Below are 26,561 nucleotides of genomic sequence, written 5' to 3' on the forward strand. Positions count from 1 at the left end.
GTTAAACATACCACCCAATATTGTAAGGTTCTCATGTTGAGACTTGGTTGAAATTGCCTAAATTTTATTTTTAAAGAACTTTACATTTATCTAAAAACTGAAATGGTTAACCATTCAAAATCCATGTGCATGTTTTGTTAATGTTGTTGGTTGTTGAAGAAGAAAACTTACCAGAAGAATAAACCATCTTATTAGTACAATTTAAAAGCCTGTTTGGTGGTGATGATTCTGGCACATCATGACAACAATATCATGATTCATTGGACAGTTGGAGCTGATTCATCTCCTGAATGACTTCACAAGTTCATTCTGCTCTAATACTAAAATGACGACATTATCATCCCATTTTTTTGTGAAAATTAATCTGGAAACAATTCAGAATTGCTTAGTGTGTACCTACTTCTCATGAAACCTACATCTCTGAATATATTAAATAATAATGTACTTCTGCTAAAAAATAATTATTACATAGAACAACAATACAGCGACTAGTATGTAGGGACAAAGAGAACTATTACAATAGTTACTGTATAGAAATAGAAGAGGACAACAAAAAGGGAAGAACAAGAGCCCTATTCCAAAAGCTTAGAGAAATGAAAGGGAAATTTAAACCACGAGTAGGAATGTTGAATAATCAACAGGGGAACACACTGACTGACCGAGATGAAATAAAAGGAAGATGGAAGCATACACTGAAGAACTCTATAAAAGAGATGCCAGGATGACAGATTCATTCACGGAGGAACCGTATGATGAAGAACCAGAAATTTTAGAATGCGAGGTGAAAGCTGCTCTTAACATACTTGGAAGAAACGTATCACCAGGAATAGATGGCATACCAATGGAGTTGCTACAAGCTACTGAGACGGAATCTGTCCAAATTTTGACTAAAATCTGTCAAGAAATATGGAAAACTAACCAATGGCCCACAGACTGGAAGCGTTCCATATACATCTCAATTCCAAAGAAAGGGGATCCCAGGGAATGCAGTAATTATCAAACTATTGCCTTAATATCCCATGCAAGTAAAGTAATGCTCAAGATTCTACAACAAAGGCTCTTACTGTATATGGAGTGAGAAATGCCAGACGTCCAAGCTGGATTTAGAAAGGGAAGAGGCATCAGAGATCATATCACAAACATACATTGGATAATGGAATGGACCAAGGAATTTCAGAAGAAAATCACCCTGTGCTTTATAGATTACAGCAAAGCCTTTGACTGTGTAGATCATGAAAAACTATGGAATGCTTTAAAAGAAATGGGGGTGCCACAACATTTGATTGTCCTGATGTGCAACCTATACTCTGGACAAGAGGCCACTGTAAGGACAGAACATGGAGAAACCGATTGGTTCCCAATAGGAAAGAGTGTGAGACAGGGGTGTATTTTATCACCCTTTTTATTTAATCTATACGCAGAACATATACTGAAAGCAGGATTGGACCAAGATGAAGGAGGTGTGAAAATTGGATGGGGAAATATCAATCATTTAAGATATGCAGTTGATACCATACTACTAGCAGAAACCAGTAATGATTTAAAACAAATGCTGATGAAAATTAGAGGAAAGCATAAAAGCAGGACTACAGCTAAACGTCAAAAAGACTAAAGTAATAACAACAGAAGATTTGTGTAACTTTACAGTTGACAATGAGTACATTGAACTTGTCAAGGATTATCAATACCTTGGCACAGTCATTAACCAAAATGGAGACAATAGTCAAGAAATCAGAAGAAGGCTAGGACTGGGTAGGACAGCTGTGAGAGAACTAGAAAAGGCCCTCAAATGTAAAGATGTATAATTGAACACCAAACTCAGGATCATTCAGACCGTGGTATTTCCAATCTCTATGTATGGATGTGAAAGTTGAACAGTGAAAAAAGTGGATAAGAGAAAAATCAACTCATTTGAAATGTGGTGCTGGAGGAGAGCTTTGCGCATACCATGGACTGCGAAAAAGACCAATATTGGGTGTTAGAACAAATTAAACCAGAACTATCACTAGAAGCTAAAATGATGAAACTAACCTTATCATACTTTGGATACATAATAAGACATGATTCATTAGAAAAGATAATAATGCTGGGAAAAACAGAAGGGAGTAGAAAAAGAGGAAGGCCAAACAAGAGATGGACTAATTCCATAAAGGAAGTCACAGACCTGAACTTACGAGATCTGAACAGGGTGGTTCATGACAGATGCTCTTGGACGTCGCTGATTCATGGGGTCACCATAAGTCGTAGTCGACTTGAAGGCACATAACAACAAGAATCTTCCTCACTAGTGATTTTCATTGTGATTTAAATCATTAAAACGAAGTCCTTCAGAGAAGTGATTTAAATCAAATCAACCTTGCAGCTTAGAAATGTGAATGATTAAGCAGTTAATAAATAAACTGGGCTTTAATAAAGGGAACCTGTTCCTCAGTTATGAATTACTTTTTCACTTTTTCTAGCAAATTTAAATACCTGTCCCCGCCACATATAAGATAGATAGATAGAGATGTATTGAAGAGGAAAAAACATTGCTGCTTATTAATAAAGTACCAGCAGTGTTGAATCAAATATTTAGAGATGCTGCTATATGTATATTGCTATTTTTAAACTATATACAAGTAGCATTTTTCTATTTCTTTGCATAAATGTAATTATGAGCATGTGGACTTCCTGTTACATGGGGCATTTTTGTGTTGTTCCAGTAAAAGTTTGGTAATGATGTACAGTTTAGTATTTCTCATGTTACTCATTCCTCCATTGCAAAGAAACATCTTCTTGTTGAATTAATGCTGGTAGTGACACACTCTCTTACCCATTGTTTGCACAGCTGCCTCCAGTTCTAAAACTAGAATGCAACATATGTCAGAAATCCATAACCAGAAAACCTGAACATTTGTTTCCTGAGTGAAAAGATACTGGCTAAAGTTTGGGGGTTTTATATATAAAAAAATTACCCATGGCACCAAATAAAAACTCTTTTTTTTAAGGAGTTGTAAACAATGTACAGAAATTGTCATGCAATAACAACCATGACCAGGTTGCTAACTCCAACACTGAAGGTCTCTCACTCCCTTCATGGCCGTGTAGCTATTTCTCCAGTATGACTTCTCTAACTCTGAGATCAACTATTCAAGATGAAGAATCCCATTTGGGTCAGGAATTGATATACTAGGAAAGGTTGCTCTTGTTTTGTAATATACATAAAATATATACTGTATAAAAAAGTAGGAAAACACACCCTTTATTCCCAAATTCCTGCTTCTTTGCCAATGGAAAGAAATCTGTCCTCCTTCAAAATAACTGACTCACATTTCACACCATATCTTCACTACTTTCTGTTCTGGGAGTAATAACTGGAAGTAAAGAGCAAAGTGACAACAGAAGATTTATGTAACTTTAAAGTTGACAATGACATTGAACTTGTCAAGGATTATCAATACCTTGGCACAGTCATTAACCAAAATGGAGACAATAGTCAAGAAATCAGAAAAAGGCTAGGACTGGGTAGGGCAGCTGTGAGAGAACTAGAAAAGGTCCTCAAATGCAAAGATGTATAACTGAACACCAAAGTCAGGATCATTCAGACCATGGTATTCCTGATCTCTATGTATGGATGTGAAAGTCGGACAGTGAAAAAAGCGGATAAGAGAAAAATCAACTCATTTGAAATGTGGTGTTGGAGGAGAGCTTTGCGCATATCATGGACTGCAAAAAAGACAAATAATTGGGTGTTAGAACAAATTAAACCAGAACTGTCACTAGAAGCTAAAATGATGAAACTGAGGTTAACATACTTTGGACACATAATGAGAAGACATGATTCCCTAGAAAAGGCCATAATGCTGGGAAAAACAGAAGGGAGTAGAAAAAGAGGAAGACCAAACAAGAGATGGACTGATTCCATAAAGGAAGCTACAGACCTGAACGTACAAGATCTGAACAGTGTGGTTCATGACAGATGCACTTGGAGGTCGATGATTCACAGAGTCGCCGTAAGTCATAATCGACTTGAAGGCACATAACAACAACAACAACAACAAAGAGCAAAGTGGCCCACTACCCTGAGTAGCCATGATGTCAAGGCTAATCCTAACAAAGTTGTCATGCTGCTATGGGTCAATCAGTAGCAGAGACAACTCTACAATAGCTGCAGGAACAAAACCTATATAGTAACACAGAAAGAAACACCCACAACTTCCCTGGTAACCCCGTGATTACCCATCAATTTAACTTATATCTCCACATTTACAGGCATGTTATGCTACCATAGAGGACAGGAAGGAGCCCTGAGCAAAAATGGAATTTCTCCTAAATCCCTTTCCTCCTTCACCATACCCCCAACTCTGCCCACCATTTGCTTCTTATATTGGTAGCACTCCACTGAAAAAAGGGCTCAGTTGAGTGGTGCAAGCATACTATTAAGCCAATCTGAGGGATTTTTTTTGCCAACACAGCACTGTACTGTGTTGGCACAGAGGGACACGGGCAGTATGATAGGATAAGTCCTGGCAGGCATAACATGAGGATAAGAGTATTCTTTAAGCCTCCAACTTTTCTTTTTAGCACAGGTCGACAGATTTGTCTGTAAACATAAACATGCATGAATTAAAATCAAAACAAGATCATGCAATTATATTGTATAGTTGGTAAGATTTAAAGTTTTGGGAGAATTAATGAAGATGAATTACATACTGTCACAACTTACACTGTGCTATCATGTCTTGCTAAAGCCAAAGCAGTGTGATGAATCATAAAATAAAATCTTTCTTCATTTGGAAGCAGATACAAGCCTGGAAACTGCCAGTAATTTGGGTTTAGATGATCCTCATGCAAATACTATTAAAATAACCCAAAGCTAAAATCCAAACCTAAATAAAAGAGCTATAGCTCCTAATCACATTGACTTTTTACTAGCCTATATTTAATTCTATATTTTAAGTCAAGAGAAGTCACACACAGCAGTGAACCTTCAATGGGCCTTAAGTATTTTTTTTTTGGTCTCCTGTTGCAGGTTTCTTACATCTGTTCATACCGCTAAGGACCAAGAGCTTTTCACAAATCACTTATAATCCAAGAGCTCTTATTACTTTATTTAATAAAAGAGATGCTAGGCCTGAACTCTGCCTGAAAATCATACCTATATAACCTGGGAGTCATGTTCTCTAAAATCAACTTAAGGTCTGGCTGCAATTACTCAGTAAAAAAGGGAAACGCAATCTGCACACACACAGACGCACAGTTTATTTCACATGTTCCCAGAACTGTAGCTTGATTCATAAGTAAGCCCTGCCAAAGTGATTTGAGATTATGGCTGTGTTTGCACATCATGTTAAACCACAGTTAATGTTTGACTATGGTTCAATGAGAATGAGCAGCATGCTGATGCACACTGCTCAAATATCCCTACATTGCTCCTCCCCTGCTCCTCGCTGTGCCATACTGGAAGCAAAACCTTGACTCACTGTGTCATCTATATCCAGGCTTGTGATTTGTTTCTCCCAAACAAACCACAAATAGTATACCAAGCCAAGAACAAACCTTGGCTACCTATCGTTCATGGTTTATTTGGAGAAAAACAAATCATGAGCCCAAATTCAGATGATGTAACAAACCAAGGCTTGTAGTCTGCTGCTCCAGGCATTGCACATTAGGAGTCAAGGAAAAGTGAAAGGGGGACTTTTGAGCAGTGTGCACCAGGAGACATTCCTTCTTTCACAAGGCCCCTTCCCCATCTTCACTCTTTCTACCCTCACCTGACATAGAGAAATCTATGCTATCTTGTATGTATTTAATAATAAATTGTGTAAGATTTTTCTGAGTACAAAATGCTTTACAATTATCATTATGGTTGTAGATTGGGCCTGTGGTAGCTCAATGACAAAGGCATCAGAGCTCAGAATCAGAAATACTGCAGGTTCCTAATATTAGACGGCCAGGGGTGAAGTTGAAATAAGAGAATAGAAGATGGAATAACCTCAAGTATAAAATCACCTTTCCAAAACTCCAAAACTCTATGGATCAATTGGAGACAGTATCAAAATAGAACAAAACTGTTGCGTCCTTCCTCATTTCTCTGCTTCTCCCTACCCCGCAACAAATATACATAAGCCATGTACCAGTAAATTAAAAAATAGACAAAAATGCATGTATATGCGTGTGTATGTACAGTGCCTTGCAAAAGTAGTCAGACCCCTGACCAATGCTCTCTCGTATTACTGAATTACAAATGGTACATTGTAATTTTGTTCTGTATGATATTTTATTTTGAAACACAGAAACTCAATTACTATAAGGTGGCATTGGTTTTATGTTGGGAAATGTTTGTAAAAAACATATAAAACTGAAGCAGCCCACACACATTAATATTTGGTAGAGCCATGTTTTGCTGCAATAACAGCTTTAAGTGTTTTGGGACAGGTATGTACCAGCTTTGCACACAGTGTCAGAGAGATTTTGGCCCATTCTTCTTGGCAGATTCGCTCCAGGTCATTCAGGTTGGTTGGACGTCACTTGTGGACAGCCATAGATTCTCAGTGGGATTGAGATCAGAACTGTGACTGGGCCACTGTAGGACATTCACCTTTTTGTTCTTAAGCCACTCCAATGTTGCTTTGGCCTTGTGCTTGGGATCACTGTCCTGCTGAAAAATAAATTTCCTTCCAAGCTTCAGTTTTTTTAGTGGACTGAAACAGGTTCTCTTGCAGTGTTTCCCTGTATTTTGCTCCATCCATTCTTCCTTCAGTTTTAACAAGATGGTGCATCTTGATTCATGGACAATGTTCAGTTTGTGTCACACAGTGCTTTGAGTTTTGGCCAAAAAGCTCTATCTTGGTATCATCTCACCACAAAACATTTTCCCACATCGCAGCTGGGGCACTCTCATGCCTTCTGGCAAACTCTAGATGTCCTTTCAGAGGGTACTTTTTGAGTAACAGCTTCTTTCTTGCCACCCTCCCATACAGGCCACTGTTATGCAGAGCTCTTGATATGGCTGACTGGTGCATCATTACTCCACTCCACCCACTGAACTCTGTAGCTCGTTCAAAGTGATTGTTGGCCTCTATGTGACTTCTCTCACAAGTCTCCTTGTTTGAGCTCTTGAATTTTCAGGGACAGCCTTTTCTTGGCAGTCCCTTGGTGGTGTAATGCAGCTTCCACTTCCTGATTATGGGTCTAACTGTGCTGACTGGGATATTCAAACACCTGGATATTATTTTGTACTCTTTTCCTAATCTATGCATTTGTATTACTTCATCTCTCACTTCTGTAGAATGCTCTTTGGTATTCATTTTCCTTCAGATCCCAGCCTGACCAATCATCCTTCAACAGTGGGGGTTTTATCCTGACAGTGTGACAGTAACTTTAATGGTTTGCAGGTAAAGGCCAATGGTAAGGTAATTGTGTCCTGGATAGGGCAATTTCTTTCATCTGTATAAACTGGGAGTTTCCACAGCACAGAGGTTGAATACTTATGCAAGCAACATGTTTAAGTTTTTTGTTTTTTACAAACATTTCCCAAAATAAAACCATTGTCACCTTACAATAATTGATTTTGAGCTTCAGTGTTTCAAAATAAACTATCATACAGAACAAAATTACAATGTATCATTTGTAATTCAGTAATATGAGAGCATACAAAAGAAACCCCATAATTTCATCCTTTAGAATCTGGACTTTAAAAAACCAAATAGTTGCATAACAAATATTAACAGATCAAGGTGCAGAATGGATAGTAATTTGGAACTGGCATTACCTAAAGAGGAAGCTAACAGGCCTACTCAATTAATAGCTTCTATATTATACAACACTTGGAAATAATGAACAAAAGCAGTCTTGTATTAAGGATTGAGCTCTTCCATAATCTTGAAATACAAATGGACTGTATCAATATTGTTTCTGCATATGTATAATACTTACCCGATAGTGGGGCTAATATTGTGGTCAAAATGATCCTGAACAAATCGACAAACTATACTAGATTTGCCAACTCCAGTATCCTGCAAATTAAGAAAGAAAGAATCAATTCTACTTTACCTCAAAAAAGGCACGAGTTAAAATGAAAAATTTTCTAGATTGAGATAAATTTACTTAATCATCCTTTAGCCCACAATAAATGCCCGCTCAGTACATGCCATTTTACTGCAGTGTTGAAATCAATAAAAGTCCTGAGGCAGCCAACTTTTAAAACCATTCAGGAAGATTATAGTCAATCATTGTGGCAGAATGCTGGTATTGCCATTACCAAATTTTACTTCCCCAACCAATTTCATTTCAGCTATTGTAATGTAAGAACTATAAAGTGTTTTTTTAAGAATTTACTTGTAGCTATCTTTGGACAATACCATCATTATTCCTGATTTTAAGTGTATGTTTGAAAGATGAACTGCAATTCCCTTTCAATGGTAACTGATTTCCTGTTCAACTTTTAATATCTAATTTGTTCCAAGCAACTCAAAACTACCTCCAGTTCATAGACATCTTCAAATATCATGTTAATTTAGCAGCCATTACAGCTCATAAATGCAACAACATAGACTAGTACGTAGGGACAGAGAACTATTACAATAGATATTGTATAAAAAATGGAAGACAACAAAAAAGGAAGAACAAGAGCCCTATTCCAAAAGATTAAAGAAATGAAAGAGAAATTTAAACCAAGAGTAGGGATGTTGAATAATCAACAGGAAAACACACTGACTGACCAAGATGAAATAAAAGGAAGATGGAAGCAATACACTGAAGAATTCTATAAAAGAGATGCCAAGATGACAGATTCATTCATGGAGGAACCGTATGATGAAGGACCGGACATTTTAGAATGCGAGGTGAAAGCTGCTCTTAAAATACTTGGAAGAAATCACCAGGAACAGATGGCATACCAATAGAGTTGCTACGGAGACGGAATCTGTTCAAATTTTGACAATAAATTTCTTCTGTCAAGAAATATGGAAAACTAAACAGTGGCCCACAGACTGGAAGCGTTCAATATACATCCCAATTCCAAAGAAAGGGGATCCCAGGGAATGCAGTGATTATCAAACTATTGCCTTAATATCCCATGCAAGTAAAGTAATGCTCAAGATTCTACAACAAAGGCTCTTACCATATATGGAGCGAGAAATGCCAGACGTCCAAGTTGGATTTTAGAAAGGGAAGAGGCACCAGAAATCATATCGCAAGCATAAGTTGGATAATGAAACAGACCAAGGAATTTCAGAAGAAAATCACCCTGTGCTTTATAGATTACAGCAAAACCTTTGACTATGTAGATCATGAAAAACTATGAAATACTTTAAAAGAAATGGGGGTGCCACAGCATACAATTGTCCTGATGCACAACCTATACTCTGGACAAGAAGCTACTGAAAGGACAGAATATGGAGAAACCGATTGGTTCCCAATAGGAAAGAGTGTGAGACAGGGGTGTATTATATCACCCTTTTTATTTAATCTTTACGCAGAACATTTCATACGGAAAGCAGGATTGGACCAAGATGAAGGAGGTGTGAAAATTGGATGGAGAAATATCAATCATTTAAGATATGCAGATGATACCATACTACTAGCAGAAACCAGTAATGATTTAAAACAAATGCTGATGAAAGTTAGAGGAAAGCATAAAAGCAGGACTACAGCTAAACGTCAGAAAGACTAAAGTAATGACAACAGAAGATTTATGTAACTTTAAAGTTGACAATGAGGACCTTGAACTTGTCAAGGAGGATACCTTAGCACAGTCATTAACCAAAATGGAGATAACAGTCAAGAAATCAGAAGAAGGCTAGGACTGCAGGGAGCAGCTGTGGAAGAACTAGAAAAGGCCCTCAAATGTAAAGATGTATAATTGAACACTAAAGTCAGGATCATTCAAACCATGGTATTTCCAATCTCTATGTATGGATGTGAAAGTTGGACAGTGAAAAAAGCGGATAAGAGAAGAATCAACTCATTTGAAATGTGGTGCTGGAGGAGAGCTTTGCAGATACCATGGACTGCGAAAAAGACCAATATTGGGTGTTAGAACAAATTAAACCAGAACTATCATTGGAAGCTAAAATGATGAAACTGAGGTTATCATACTTTGGACACATAACGAGAAGACATGATTCACTAGAAAAGACAATAATGCTGGGAAAAACAGAAGGGAGTAGAAAAAGAGGAAGGCCAAACAAGAGATGGATCGATTTCATAAAGGAAGCTACAGACCTGAACTTACAAGATCTGAACAGGGTGGTTCACGACAGATGCTGTTGGAGGTCACAAATTCATGTTGTTGTTGTTATGTGCCTTCAAGTCATTACGACTTATGGCAACCCTATGAATCAGTGGCCTCCAAGAAAGTCATTGTATTGTTGCATTTAGGGTTCTGACTGTGTTTCTATCTCCTTTTGCTTTCCTTCTCTCTTTAACCATTTTAAGAGTTTCTTCAGTCATCCATTGAGGTCTTTCTCTGTTTTTAACTAGAGGGATTTTCTCTTTGCATTCTTCCCTGATAATGTCTCCGACTTCACACCATAGTTCTTCTGGTTCTCTGTCAACTAAGTTTTAAGCCTCAAATCTGTTCCTTATTTGATCTTTATATTTTTCTGGGATGTTATTTAAATTCTATTTTGGCATTATGATTGCTTTGTTGTTCTTTAGCTTTACTCTGATTTTTGATATGACCAGTTCACGATTTCTACCGCAGTCTGCTCCTGGTCTTGTTTTCGCAGAAAGTATGGAACTTCTCCATCTTCTGCTACCAATTATAGAATCAATTTGATTCCTATATTGTCCATTTGGTGATGTCCACGTGTACAGTTGTCTTTTCGGTTGCTCAAAAAATGTGTTTGCAAGAAACAAATTATTGGCTTTACAGATTTCAGTAAGTCTTTCTCCTGCTTCATTTCTGTCTCCTAAGCCCCATTTTCCTACAATTCCTAGTTCTTCTCTGTTCCCTACTTTTGCATTCCAGTCCCCCATGATTATCATATCTTGTTTTGATGTGTGATCAATTTCTTCCTGTACTTCTGCATAAAATCTCTCCAATTCCTCTTCTTCTGCGTTTGCCATTGCAGCATAGACTTGGATGATGGTTGTTGATAGGTTTCCTGTTTAATCTCATTGATATAACTCGCTCAGACCTTGCGTTGTAGCTCCTAATTGCTTTTGCTACATCACTTCTCACTAGTAAAGCAACCCCATTTCTCCTTAATTTCTCATTTCCTGCATAAAATATTTTGTAGTTGATTGACTGAAAATGTCCCATTCCCATCCATTTTAATTCATTCACGCCAAGTATTGTAATGTTGATACGTTCCATTTCTTGCTTGACAATTTCTAACTTTCCCTGGTTCATGCTTCTCACATTCCATGTTCCTATTGTGTGCGTCTTACCACTCTGGACTCTCCTTTTGCATCTGTGCACATCAGCCTCTGGGCTTCCTTCCGGCTTTGACCCAGCTGTGTTATTAGTCACAGCACTATTCATACTTGTCCTTTGTTCTTCCCCAATAGCTCAATGAGTGCCTTCTGACCTGGGGGGTCTCATCTTCCAGCACTATCTCGTGTTGCATTTTGGATATTCTGTTCATAGGGTTTTCGTGGTAAGTGGTATTCAGAGGTGGTTTACCGTTGCTTTCCTCTGAGTTTGGGTGCCTCTTAGTCTGGTGTCTCAGCTTTGACCATTCCGCCTTGGGTGTCCCTGCTAGGAGTCTAGCCTCTTGGTCTAGACTCCTGAGGGCATTGCTCTCAGTTTCTTCAACACTCTCAAACCCCCACACCACGTTAAGGTGTACATCCTAAAGGGGACGCTGATTCATAGCGTCGCCATAAGTCGTAGCTGACTTGATGACACATAACAGTTCATAAATTAAAGGAACCTGGCTTCGCAGATACCAACCAGTATAACCTGATTTAATGTTCTCACAGTCCATTGTTCTTTGACCCTATTGGAATTAATGCCTTTAAAGTCCATGGAATTTGCCCTTAATTAATCTGACCTACTGTTTCTGTGAGAAGACTTCTGCAGCCATAGACATTCCAATGCATGATTTCTTTGGGCAAATCGCCAATAGGGGAAGCTTAATGATTTCAGTTTGTTTAACTTTCTCTTTCCTGTCTTCCACCAAACAGTAAGATTTTTATTTTTCAGACATAGCTGACAACTTAAGAGTGATACTGCAAGGTTCCAGATAGCAAAGTAACATCAAATCTACACTTGGTTTTAAAATTCTGAAAGGAACTGGGCAAACTATACACTTTCAAACCCTCAGATTACATCAGGGTTCCTCGTTGCTCATCTTCTATTTCCACTATTTCAATCAATCTCCTAGGGAGGCACAAATGGCCCACTCCTTGCCATCCTTCCGTCGGCAAGTAAAGACTTTTTTATTCCTACAGGCTTTTGGGATAGAAGGTGTTTAGGATTGGGCTTTACAAGGCTTGTTTTATTGTTTTATATTATTTGTATTATTTTAAATTGTTTTTAGATTTTTAAGTGCCTTTTAAGGTTTTAAGGTTGTGCATAGTTTAATTGTACTTTAATTGTATGGTTTTTTAAATGTTTTTAACTACATGCAGTTCTATTTGTAAGCCGCCCTGAGTTCCAGTTTGGAAAAAGGGCGGGGTAAAAATAAAGTTTCAATCAATCACTGGCCTGTGTGTGCTGTTGCTTAACTCCAGATCAGTACACAATAAGACCACACTCATCCATGATTTGATCATGGATGAGGGTACCAAAATGGTTGCATTACTGAGACCTGAATGGGTGAGCTGGAGGATTTAATCTGACCCAGCTTTGCCCACCTGGATACTCAACACCAGCACAGGCTGCAGTGATTGGGGGGGGGGGAAGGACTGCTATGGCCTACAGAACTTCCATCTCTGTCACCAGGAAATCAATCTGTCTTTTAGCTGGCTGTGAGACCCTGCACCTGCCAAGGAGACAATAAATTAGGGTTGCTGCTGGTGTACTGTCCACCCTGCTGCCAAGTTTCTCTGACCGAGCTGGCAGAGGCTATCTCAGCTCTGGTATTGGAGGAGCCTAGAGCGATATTCCTGGGTGATTTCAATGTTCATACTAAGGCTGCCTCCAGAGCTCCGGCTTGGGACTTCATCACCTCCATGACAGCCATGGGGATGTCTCAAGTTGTCACCAGCCTGACACATAGTGCAGGGCACACCTTTGACTTGGTTTTTGCTCCAGATGGAGGAAGGGGTGATCTGGAGATGGGGGGGTGGATATCACCCCATTTGTCATGGTCAGACCACTGGTGAAGTTTATACTTATGGCTCCAATTCTCCACTGCAGGGATGGTAGACAGATTAAGATAAGTCTGCCCCCAGAGATTAATGGAATCCACTGGATTCCTGAATGCCTCGGGGAGTTCCCAGTAGATAGAGTAGGTGATCCTGTTGAAGCCCTTGTCACACTGTGGAACAACAGGTGCATCAGGCTCTTCACACAGTTGCCTATGAGGGCCCTCTCTGGCATTGTGGAGCCCAGTTTGCACTCTGGTACACCAGTGAGCAAAGGGCAATGAAACAGGTTGGACAATGGCTACAGCACAAGTGGCAAACGACATGCTGTGAGGCTGACTGGGTATGAGTAAAACATCAGAACCATGCCAACTGTGTGGCACGAGGGCAGCAAAGGAGGCCCACTTCTCTGCCACCATTGCATCCTCAATTAGCCATCCAGTGGAGCTTTTCTGTATTGTCAGGGGTCTGCAGACATCCTCCATGAAATGGAGTTTTAAACCCTTCAGAGGCCCCCTATGAATTGTGTGCAAGGCACTTTGAGGGTAAAGTTGCTTGCCTCCATAGCAATCTTGATGCCACCATCCACATGTAGTGTAGTCCCCACTGAAGTGTCCAGTGCAATGTCTCCTGCAACTTCTTGGGATTGGTTTCAGTTGATGCAACCTGATGACATGGACAAGGTGCTTGTGACAATGCGGCCAGCAACATGTCCTCTTGACCCTTGCCTTTCTTGGCTTATTAAAGCTTGCCGAGGGGGTTTCACTGAGTGGATCCAGGTTATGGTCAATGCGTTGTTGTGGGAGAGAGTGGTTACAGCCACCCTGAGTGATCCGACAGCTCCTGAAAAAGCCTACCCTAGACCCATTGGTTTGTGACAACTACCACCTAGTCACAAATACCCCATTTCAGGGAAGGTGATTGAGAGGGTTGTAGCGCAGCAAGTACTCTTGGATGAAACACACTATCTTGACCCACTGGGTTCAGGTTTGGTTATGGGACTGAATCAACCTTGGTCACCCTGATGGATTATTTTTATCGGGAGATGGACAGAGAGAGTGCGACCCTGTTATTCTTACTTGATTTCTCAGCAGCTTTTGATACTATTGACCATGGTATCCTTCTGAACCAGCTTGGTGAGATGGGTGTAGGAGGCACTGTTTTAGAGTGGTTCCGATCCTACCTCCAAGGTTATTTTCAGAGAATAGCTTTGGGTGATTGTCTTTTGGCCCCCTGGCAGTTGTGCTGTGGGGTGCCGCAGGGTACCATCTTGTCCCCCATGCATAGGGCTGCTCTTGAGGTTGGTCCAGAAGCTTCAGCTGGTGCAAAATGCAGCATTACGACTATTCACTGTGGCAGGGTATCGCCAATATATCACCCCGCCACTGATTTTCACTGGCTGCCCATTAGCTACTGGGCTAAGTTCAAGGTTCTCGTTTTGGTGTACAAAGTCCTATACAGCTTGGGACCAGTATACTTGAAATATTGTCTTACCCCTTATATACCCAGTTGATCACTATATTCTGCAGGTGAGGACCTCCTGCAGATACCATCTTATCAGAAGGTCCATTCCTCACAACATAGGAAGTGGACCTTTAGTGTTGTGGCACCTACCCTTTGGAATTCCCTCCCCTTAAATATTAAACAGGTGGCATCTCTGTTATCTTTTTGGCGCCTACTGAAGACCTTCCTCTTTCAACAAGACGTTCAAGCAGAGACCTTATCCTAGTCTGCATCTTTGTGGGAATTACTTTTTAAGATGTTTTTAAAGCTTTTTTAAAAGCTTAAAAAAGTTGTTTTTAAAGATGTTTTGTTTTAATATATATTTTAATGTCTGTTTTTATGATGTTTTTAGTGTTTGTTTGCCGCCCTGGGCTCCTACTGGGAGGAAGGATGGAATATAAATTTAATAAATCATAGTCGTCGTCATCATCATCATCTGTGGTCAGTTATTAAACTAAACTACAGTTTAGTGTGACATAAACAAGCTTAGGTAAGCCTTGGGCTCCCACACTTGCTCCTCACTTCTCCTCTTCCCTCAAGGCCACGAAGTGGAATTCAGAAGCTTTTCCTTCCATTGTCCATTAACTGCAGTTTAGCATTTTGACCAAAACCTAAATTGTAATTAGTATTAACTATGGTTTGTTAACAACAGGCCAGCTTCATAACCCATAGTTTGAAGTTGGTTTGTTTTAAACAAACCTTAGTTAACAAGAGCCACAGTTTGTTGGTCTGGACGACACAATGAGGCATGATTAAGCAAAAATAGAAGTGAATGCTTTCAAATTCCTCTCAGCTGCATGGGAAGATGAGAGGGGAGTGTGAAAGCCCAAGACCTGCCTAAATTCATTCAGGTTAAATTAAACTATGGTTTAGCTTTAGCGTGATCTCCAGAAGCAGCCAAGAAAGAGAGATTTCCTCCTTTCCATTTATATTTTACAAACAGAAACTCTTTGCTAAATCAGGAGTAGGTCTAATTTCAGAAGACCCCTTTGTAATGTAATGATATGCAGAACATTCCTGATAAATAAGGGTTGTACTAAATCCAAGTAACATGACAAGAAGCAGGCACCCACACAAAAGCAGGAGCTTCTTGGAATCTGTTTTCACCAGATTCATATAAAGTGTCCTAGTTTGCATGTAACTAAATACATCATAAATGAGACTTACTGGTGTAATATTGTTTAAAGTCAAAGTGCGTGACCACAGTCCAAAAGCAATAAGGCTATTTATTTCTTTAAGACTGCAATACTTTTTTTGGGGGGGGAGTTCTCTGTTAAATAATATTACCTACCTTTATTTAACATAATTCAATAAAATATATTTTTTTAAAAGACTGCAGTCCTACATACACTTACTTCATAATAACCTTTATAGCATTATGGAGCTTATAATTAATCATTCATTTGCTGCATGTTTTCTGCAGCAAAGCACCATTCAGAAGGATCCATTTTCTCCAATCTATGCAACATTCTAATGGAAGCAGCTGTACTTGCAGAACTTTTTTTCCATATACCTAAGAGTTAACAATGCACTAGGCAGTGGTTCCCAGATTTTTATTACCCGTGGACTACAGAGATGCTATGGACCACCTAAATGAACCTCTTGGGCTACTAGTGGACTGCAGACCATAGTTTGGAAATCCCTGCACTAGGATCTTCTTCAGAGCCTAAAAAATAAGGGCGGGAATCTTTTTCATCTCAAAGACCATATTCCCTTCTAGGCAACCTTCTAGGAGCCACATGCCAGTGGTGGGCAGCGTCAGAGGCAAAAGTAGGCAGAAAAATGAATATAAATTTTATATTTTTTCCAGTAGGCTAGTTTTTACACACTCAAACCCCCCTCTCTACCCTCCATCAAGACAAGCAAGAGTCATAAGTGTTCCATGACACATTACATCCACGCAAAGGGTGTGTGAAGACTGGGGGGAAGCTTATAGCTGGGGAGGGAATGTGGTCCAAGAAGTGCCCCAAGGGCCAGATAGACAGGCCTGGAGGGCTGCCTTTGGCCCCTGGGCCTGTGTTTCCCTATCCCTGCTATGAAAGAACAAGAAGTTGTTTCCCTTATGTAAACAGCTTCAACATCCTTTTTACAATGGCTAGGATCTAAAGAACTGATGTCTGCCCCAGTTTTACATGGGGTCCCATCAGGGACTCATGAAACACAAGTAGAAAATTCCCTCAGGTGCTCCAATTATTTTTGAGGTTCTTTATTATTTATTTGTTTATTTGATTTATATCCCACGCTTCCTCCCGAAGGAGCCCAGGGCAGCAAACATAGGTAAGCCACAAGTGGGGAGAGTGTTGTTGCCTTCAGGTCCTGCTTGCAAAGCTTCCCACAGGCATCTAGTTGGCCACTGTGACACCAGGATGCTGGACTAGATGAGCCTTTGGCCTGATCCAGCAGGCTTCTTCTTACATTCTTTTCTGGCTGTAAAGCCAATAAAGTTCTCTTGAGAATAGCATGAGCAGGGACAAAACCTACCACTAATCACCATATCGGAGCTCAGGAAAAAATATGCCTAAGTCAGGTAGGTTAAGTGGCTGTCCCCCTCCCAGAGTTTGTTCTGACTTGCTTGCTTCTGGTATCTTTATTCACAATTTTAGCCTCTATTTATTAAAATAAAGGACACTCCGCTTTAATTATGATGTTGCAGTTGTTTTTATAGTGTACTCACTGTCTTGCCTACAACACACTGTAACAGCAAAGATTGATCTATGGGTCTCAACAGATGAATAGGGCTGGAGCAGATCACTTTTGCCCATTCCCTTCTAATTATATAATTAAATGGAGACACCATTCTTCACTTCTCTGAAAATAGGGGGACAGCATCTTTAAGCAAGAACATATGTTATTGGGTAGCCATATAATTATAGTAAAATAAATTTAAAATGGAGAAATTACTATATGGAAACCACATTTCAGATAGGTTCGTTAGAAGTCATAATGTAGGTGTCCGCTAATATTCTGTATATCACTTGGATGAGGCTTGGTTTGTGTCAGAATTTACTGACTGCCAGTAAGTAAAATATTTAATATCCTAATGTTAAAAATATTACTTATAGGTAGGTCTCATATAAACGTATGTATTTCCAAGTAAGTGTGGACAGAAAAATTTAACAGTAATTTGTTACTGCCGTTATTCTACCATTCGACCTCTGTCTGCTTCACCTTGATATCAGCTGTGTTTACATGCCTTCATTTTTGGCTTCCCTGAAGAGAACTTCCCTGTCAGTTGCAACTTCCAAGGGATCTGTTTGCCGCGCCCCACTCTCCGCCAAATATACTGGACGCTGGATGCTGAGATCAAGAGGGGGTGTCGTTTTTCAGTCCTGCAAATGGACTACCACCCACACCGGTTTTGTGCTGGGGTGGGAAGACTTATATCAGGAGTTTCCATTTGAAGGCACACTTTTTTGGACTGTACAGAGGAGAAGCTGTATTGCAACTGAGTTGGTTTTTATGTTATTGTTTAGCTTTATTGCTTAGTTTTTTGATGTTTTATATGTTTTGCTTTGTACGTCACTCAGAGCGGCCAGATAACCGGCCAGATGAACGACTAATAAATCGAATAAATAAATAAATTTGACCTAGAATTGTTGAAAACATAACTTGTATATGCTTTGGAAATTGCCACTGCTTTCATGCACATGAACTTTGCTGCTTCCTCGGTGCTATCTCTCATCTTGCTACGAAAGGAAGACCTAGACAGGATTTGTTACAGCATATACAAACCCATGGAAGTTATTAAACAACCAAAATCATTACCTGGTTTCTTTTCATTTAAGCATAGCATCATATCAAGATACCTAAAAATAGGTATTTTTCTGTAAGTTGCACTGGAATATGTTTATTGAAGGGTTAAGTAAAACTCTATAAAAGAATAATAATTTACTTTCACAAAGTACTGTGAAAGTATTTACTTTCATATAGCATTTTATGACTCTCCTAGATGTATTAAAGACAGAAATTCTACGTGTCTTTCCTCAAACTAATCACTTCTGTGTTATTGGACTTGGATGAGGGGAACTCAGATACGTATTTCTTTTCTGTAAAATAAAGTCACAAAAGGTGCTACGTAAATTTACTCAGAAACAAGTCTCATTGAACTTACTGGTTTCAAGCATTAATACAAAGAATGAAGCTGTTAGTGGTCTTAAGTCATTATTTCTGTTGTGAATATAAAGTGAGCCAAACACGATTTCAGGATGCCCTACACATTTAATTAGAAGAATATCTAGAAAAACTACTACTAAAATACTAGGAAGATTAAGGAAAATCCAATGGATTTACTATAGGAACTAAAATTGCAAAGTAAATCAAACATATTTAAAGTGCCTATCTGAGCTCGATCAACTGTCTTTTATATTATTGCTTCCTCCCTGCTAAAATAAGATCAGCACAGCACTTGTCTTGTTTCAGTTATTTGGGCTGATAGCAGGTGTTGCCACCACTCACCATATGCTCAGAGGCACATGTTACCAAATTCTTCCAAGCTACACAGCAAGTGCATTGGACTGTGAAAGACCAACCCAAATTGTGTTTGCATTTTGACAAATTTGTAGGGCAATACAGTATCTCAGAGGGGAGGTCAGGTCTCCTGTTCCCTTGGTGCATTAACTATAGCTGCCCAATTTCCTTGCTTTTTAAAGTTTGAAAGAAATATCTGCTGGCTATAGGTATGTTCTTAAACCACAAGATTTTTTGCCGGTTAGTGAATTTCCCTGCTTTTTAATCCGGTAGATAAGAAATGGGATCTTGTGCAAGTTTGCTTATTGAGTTCAGTGGGATTTACTCCCCTGCAATCATGCTTAGGATAGGTGAAACTGGCCGTGGGAGAAGAGGAGGAGAAGATGGAAGAAGGGAGGGAAGGCTGGAGTGGGCAGGAGAGGAGGAAGGAAGAGGGGAAACCCAGGACTGATCATCTGCATGCTTATTGAGTTCAATGGGATTTACTCCTGTGCAATCATGCTTGTTGTTATGTGCCTTCAAGTCAATTTCAACTTAAGGCGATCCTATGAATCAGCGACCTCCAACGTGATCTGTTATAAACCACCCTGTTCAGATCTTGTAAGTTCATGTCTGAGAACTTCCTTTATGGAATCAATCCATCTCGTTTGGCCTTCCTCTTTTTCCCCACCATTATTGTCTTTTCTAGTGAATCATGTCTTCTCATTATGTGTCCAAAGTATGATAACCTCAGTTTCATCATTTTAGCTTCTAGTGATAGCTCTGGTTTAATTTGTTCTAACACCCAATTATTTGTCTTTTTTGCAGCCCATGGTATCTGCAATGCTCTCCTCCAACACCACATTTCAAATGAGTTGATTCTTCTCTTATCCACTTTTTTCACTGTCCAGCTTTCACATCCATATATAGAGATTGGGAATACTATGGTGGTAATGATCCTGACTTTAGTGCTCAGTAATACATCTTTGTATTTGAGGACCTTTTCTAGTTCTCTCATAGCTGCCCTCCCCAGTCCTAGCCTTCTTCTAATTTCTTGACTAGTCTCCATTTTGGTTAATTAGCTTTTCACTTGCCCACTCTCACCCCCCCAATGGTGGAGGGGCAACTACATGGAATCCTATCCTACTCTCAAACATTAATACAGTAGGGCCCCGCTTTTCGGCACTCTGCTTCTCGGTGCTTTGCTAATGCGGCGGTTTTCACTTATATCCATGTTCGCTATGTTCAGCGCTTGTTCCGCTTTTTCAGCGGGTTTTATGGCATGACGCCCGACGCCCTTCTCGGACTCAGCTGCTGAGCATGTCATCAGAGCTTGGAAAAGTTATTTTTTAAACTACAGTTGGGCTGATGGGAGTTGTTCAAAAAAGTAAAGTTTCCAAGCTCTGATGACACGCTCAGCAGCTGAGTCCGAGAAGGGCATCGGGCACCATTTTATTGTCGGTGACTCAGTCTGATTCAGCATTTGTGTGCTCTTCGTCTCTCTGTATTCTGGCAATTTTCCAAACTTTCAAAGGTTAAGGTTATTATATTATATTATACAATATTTATATATACTGTAAATAAATATATATAAAATATGTAATTTATAATATATAAATGTATTTATAATATATAAATATAACTCAGAGAGCTTCGGCTATGGGGCGGTATACAAGTATAATAAAATAAATAAATAAATAAATATTATATATTATATACAGTAATACTGTATAATATATAATATATATATATAATATGTTTGTGTTAATTACAATGGCATCTCAGTGTAGTACTAGTGATAAAAAAAGGAGTCGTAAGCCTCTTACATTAAATGTTGTTAGAAATGATTCAGCTAAGTGAGCAAGGCATGTCTATGGCTAGGTTCCTAAGCTAGGTTTGGCTCGCCAAACAGTTAGCACAATTGTGAACGCTAAGGAGAAAGTGTTGAAGGAAATTAAAAGTGCTACACCAGTGAACACTAGAGTTATAAGAAAACGTGATAGCCTTACTGCTGACATGGAAAAACTTTTACTGGTGTAGATTGAAGATCAAACCAGTCACAACGTGCCTTTAAGCCGAGCCATCATCCAGGGCAAGGCCCTAAGTCTCTTCAATGCTATGAAGGCTGAGAGAGGCAAGGAAGCTGCTGAGGATAAATTCGAAGCTAGCAGAGGCTGGTTTAATAGGTTTAAGGAAAGAAGCCATCTCCACAACATAAAAGTGCAGGGTGAAGTAGCTAGTGCTGATGCAGTAGCTGCAGAAAGTTATCCACGTGAGCTTTCTAAGATCATCGAAGATGGTGGATATACTAAGCAGCAGATTTTCAACATGGACAAAACGGGCCTATATTGGAAGAAGATGCCGTCTAGGACTTTTATTGCTAAAGAGGAGAAGTCAATGCCTGGCTTCAAAGCTGAAAAAGACAGGCTAACTCTCTTGTTAGGAGCTAATGCAGCTGGTGATTGCAAGTTAAAACCTATGATGATTTATGACTCAGAAAATCCTAGGGCCCTAAAGAACTATGCAAAAGCTAGCCTCCCTGGTAATTATAAATCCAATTCAAAAGCTTGGATGACTGGCAATCTTTTCTCAAATTGGTTCACGGACTATTTTAAGCCTACAGTTGAGCCTACTGCAAGGAAAAGTACATTCCTTTTAAGATTGCCCCTTAACAATGCGCCTGGCCATCCTAGAGCTCTAATTGGTTTGTAGGAGATAAATGTATATTTTCTACCTGCAAATACAATTTCATTGCTGCAGCCTATGGACCAAGGTGTAATTGCAGCTTTTAAATCCTATCACCTAAGAAGAACTTTTGCTATAAATGCCTAAGACAGCAGTACAGTAGCAGGGGCAAAGAGAAAATAAATTAAAAGCATTTTGGAAAGGTTTCATAATTTTGGATGGTATAAAAACTATTAGACGTGCATGGGATGAAGTTAAAGAAACAACATTGAAAGGTGTTTGGTAGAAGCTAATTCCCACACTTATGGATGATTGTGAAGGCTTATCCAGTGAAGGAAGTCTCTACAAATGTGGAAACGGCAAGGGAATTGGAATTAGAAGTCGAGCCTGAGGATGTGGCAGAATTGCTTGTATGTTATGATGAGACCCTAACAGACAAAGATCTTCTTATTGAAGAGCAAAGAAGGATGTTGCGTGGAGTCCCATCCTGATGATAGTCCTGCTGTGCCTAGAGAAATGACAACCAAGGAATTGGAAGAAGTTATCAACTGTATAGAAATGGGGATGGCAGCTTTTGAGAGGATTGATCCAAATTTTGAAAGACGTTCTAAAGTGAATGCAAGCCTTCTAAACGGTATTGCATGCTATAAAGAAATTCTAAGGGAAAGGAGATGGGAAGTCATGAGGCAAAGTTCATTACTTTCCTACTTTAAGAAAGTACCATTACAACCTTTGACAGCAACAGCTAGCCTCGAACAATCATCAATGTCAACAGCAAGAGCTTCATGCAAGTCTCCACCATCAGAATGAATAAGATTCATTGATGAGTCAGATGATGGAGACTTGGATAACAGTCAGATGATGAAAATGTATGTGCCAGCTCCAGGGGCAAAATGAGCCAGCTCCAGGGGCAATGGAGAAGGCTAGCCACGCAATGGAGAGCCAGCTGGGCCCGCAGCTATAAAGGCTGAAAGGGCGGATGACACCAAGCACCTGCATAACACCTGCATCAGCCGCAAACTGCTCCTCAGCGGCATGGAGACCCGACAAAGATAGAAGCGCTGCAGCCAACACTCAAAGATTTTAAGGTAAGCAATGTGTGTGCACCGAGTGAGCGGGGCAGGGGGAGGGTGTGTGAGTGGGGGGGGAGGGTGTGTGAGTGGGGGGGAGGGTGTGCGAGCAGGCAGGGGGAGGGCGAGCAAGGGATCCAGTGGAGGGCGAGTGAGCAGGCATGGGCGGGCAGCTCCCTCCCTGTGATCTGCGGCAGGGAGTCTGCCACCATAACAGGGGTGAGCGAGCAGGCAGGGGGGAGGAAGATTGAAGGAGCCAATGGAGGGTGAGCAAGCGGGTGCAGGCGGCCCGGTGGGCAGCTCCCTCCCTGTGATCCGTGGCAGGGAGCCTGCCACCATAACGAGGGCGAGCAAGCAAGCGAGCGGGGGGGCAGTGGGAGAGGGCGATGCTCTGTTCCATTTTTCAGTGGGGGTCTGGTCCCTAACCTGCCGTATGAGTGGGGCCCTACTGTATCTGGGGAATTAGGATTGTAGCAGATAATCTTTTTGACCCATTTGGAGTCAAGGAGGGGAAATGGTGGCAACAGCTTAACAGAGACATGGCTGTGGTATGTGGCAAACATGGGAGTAGCTAACATCTGTGTGTATGAATGTAAATGTGGAGAAATGTTTTTTTATTTAACAAAATTTATATACCGCTTGATTGTAAAAAAAACTGTAAGCGATTTACAAGAAATCTGTTCAGTCAGATTATTTGTAAAGAAGTGAACAGCCTAAAATGCTAGGAAGCGACTTCTATAGTAGAGGAAAATGCCTAGGGGGAACTCTTTCCTGAAACTCATAAGGACATCTTTCCCCTTACTGCTGTTTTCAAAATAGTCTTCATTTCCCATCTGACCAGACAGTGATAGCTTTGCAACTTTTTCCATGTCTTACTGGTGCAGTCATGTTTCTAAAACCACATTTCAAAGTTCTGCTATGCTGTTTGTAGAGCATTTGAACCTTGGCTGTCAATTAATACAAGTTGTATAATACTTTTGGGAGTGTTACACAGATTCTGGCGACAGTTTTTGGATTTTTTTAAAATTCAAGGACCATTCCAACGTGGCTCATTGGAAAGAAAACCCAGACCAATTCTATTCACAACTTGGGGAGGGGGGGTTGTACTAAATGATGAATCCTTTTCACACTTACCACAGCTCTGTACTAGGACTTGAGGGTGGTGGGATCGTTCCACAGCTTGTGTAGTCATTAATCAGCTAAGTGTAGTTAATGAGAGCAAGAACAGCTGGCAAAGTATACTTATGAAAAGCAAGCCTCGATTCTTAAGATATTATCAGCTGTAGGCAAAAGTCCAAAACTATCCTATGTACTAACCATGTCTTAATGTCTGACTCTGGAAAATAAGAGTATGTCTTTAGGGACAGCATGTATATGAGAATGAATTCCAGCAGCAATTTCCAACTCTTTGCTCCTACAATGTATGTGGGTTTCTAACAAATCCTCCCCCAAAGCCAGTATCACTTCAACAAAGACGCCTCCTCTCCCCACACCCATGCATGATACTCCACACACATAGAGCCCTACATTTGGAGCTAAACACACTATGTGTGTCTCCATCTGGCTGAAGCTATTCATTAGCACACTTCATTATTTTAATTTATTAATTCTTTATTACATTTATATCCTGCCCTTCCTTCCAGAAGGAGCCTGTCTTAAATTTTATGTATGTTAAAGGCAATGTAAGTTGAATGATTAATGTGAATAACCAGCCACTGTGCACATTCACTATACCTCATGGAGAATGTTCACATTAACCTTCCACGAAGAAGTAATTGTGCACATTTCTGGTTAATATATATTATCTCCAACAGGCCTTATACTGGATGTTGGCAGGTCAGGAACACAGCACATATGCATAGTCCCAACTCTGACCAAGGTATATCATTATTGATCACAGCAGCAGGGCCTTGCCCACATCTGCAGCCCACCTACACACATCAGCCAATTCAGAAAGGGGGGGAGGGGAGGTCAACTCCCTGTTCCAGTCTCAAGCCCAAATCAAGACTATACCATCATGTGATGGCAGTGAGGCTAGCTCAGCCCCACCCCTGAAGCAATCCTTTCCCCCCCACCTATTGCTGTCGCTGGCATGAGGAGCAGGGCTGCAGATGCAGCTCGATTCTGTACGCCGTGGATGCAGTGAATGAACCAGAGTTGACCATTTGCAATCCGGTACAGTGGGATCGGTTTCGGCCTCTCCCTTCTGAGGAAGTGGACAAGGTGCTTTCATCTGTGAAGCCTACCACCTGTCTGATTGATCCTTGCCCATCATGGCTCCTTGTGAATTGCAAGAAGAAACTGAGCGAAGGGATTAGGGCGGTAGTAAACACATCCTTAGCGGAGGGTGTAATGCCACTGGCCCTCAAGGAGGCAATTATAAAGCCTATCTTAAAGAAGTCCTCCTTGGATCCCCAAATTTTGAACAACTTTCGCCCAGTTTCGAATTTGCCATTTCTGGGCAAGATCATTGAGCGAGTGGTGGCTAACCAATTGTCAGCACACTTGGATGAAACGGATTATCTGGATCCATACCAATCGGGTTTCAGGACTGGACATGGAACTGAAACAGCCATGGTCGCTCTGGTGGATGATATGAGGGCACTAGATAGGGGAGAATTCACCTTTCTTGTCCTCCTGGATCTTTCAGCGGCTTTTGATACCGTCGACCACAGTATCCTGTTGGATCGCCTGGAAGGAATGGGAATAGGAGGCACTGTTCTACAGTGGTTCCGTTCCTTTCTCTCTGACAGGCATCAACAGGTAGCATTGGGCGATGAGGTTTCAGACCCTTGGTCTCTCACTTGTGGAGTGCCACAGGGTTCTATCCTCTCTCCCATGCTATTTAACATCTACGTGAAGCCTCTGGGATCCATCATCAGGAGATTTGGGCTGCGGTGTCACCAATATGCAGATGACACTCAGCTCTATCTCTCGTTTAAGTCCTCACCAGAGTTGGCTGTGGAGACCATGTCCAAGTGCCTGGAATCCGTGAGTGGATGGATGGGAAGGAACAGGCTGGAGCTAAATCCTGACAAGACTGAGGTGCTGCTTGTGGGAGACAGAGGAAGGTTGGGCCCTGTTGACCTGAGGCTTAATGGGGTACAATTACCCCTGAAGGACCAGGTCCGCAGCCTTGGGGTTGTTCTTGATTCCAGGCTGTCCATGGAGGCTCAGATTTCGGCAGTGAGCCGGGCAGCCTGGTACCAATTACACCTCATACGTAGGCTGCAACCCTACCTCCCTGTTCATCAGCTCCCACTGGTAGTACATGCCCTGGTCACCTCTCGATTAGACTACTGCAATGCGCTCTACGTGGGGTTACCCTTGAAAACGGTCTGGAAACTTCAACTGGTACAGAATGCGGCGGCTCGTTTACTTACAAACAGTCGTTGCCGTGATCATATTATGCCAGTATTATTCAATCTACACTGGCTTCCAGTAGTTTTCCGGGCCCAATTCAAGGTGTTGGTGTTAACCTTTAAATCCCTATATGGTTTCGGCCCAGTTTATCTGAAGGAGCACCTCCAGCATCACCAATTATGCCACCCGACAAGATCAGCCACGCAGGGCCTTCTCTCAATCCCACCAACAACAGTAGCTAGGTTGGTGGGGACT

At 40.6% G+C, this 26,561-nt stretch overlaps 1 protein-coding gene across 4 annotated transcripts in view; it reads right to left on the reverse strand.

Moving 5' to 3' along the window:
• RAB31 (RAB31, member RAS oncogene family) overlaps positions 1-26,561 on the reverse strand; it is a 110,517-nt gene that overhangs the window by 66,957 nt on the left and 16,999 nt on the right. For all 4 annotated transcript variants that reach the window (XM_061595365.1, XM_061595356.1, XM_061595351.1 and 1 more), the window contains exon 2: positions 7,918-7,997. In XM_061595365.1, coding sequence (XP_061451349.1) covers positions 7,918-7,997 — 80 coding nt within the window. The remainder of the gene's footprint in view (positions 1-7,917; positions 7,998-26,561) is intronic.

This window comes from Rhineura floridana, chromosome 1 (genome assembly GCF_030035675.1).
Source record: "Rhineura floridana isolate rRhiFlo1 chromosome 1, rRhiFlo1.hap2, whole genome shotgun sequence".
NCBI classification, from domain to species: domain Eukaryota; kingdom Metazoa; phylum Chordata; class Lepidosauria; order Squamata; family Rhineuridae; genus Rhineura; species Rhineura floridana.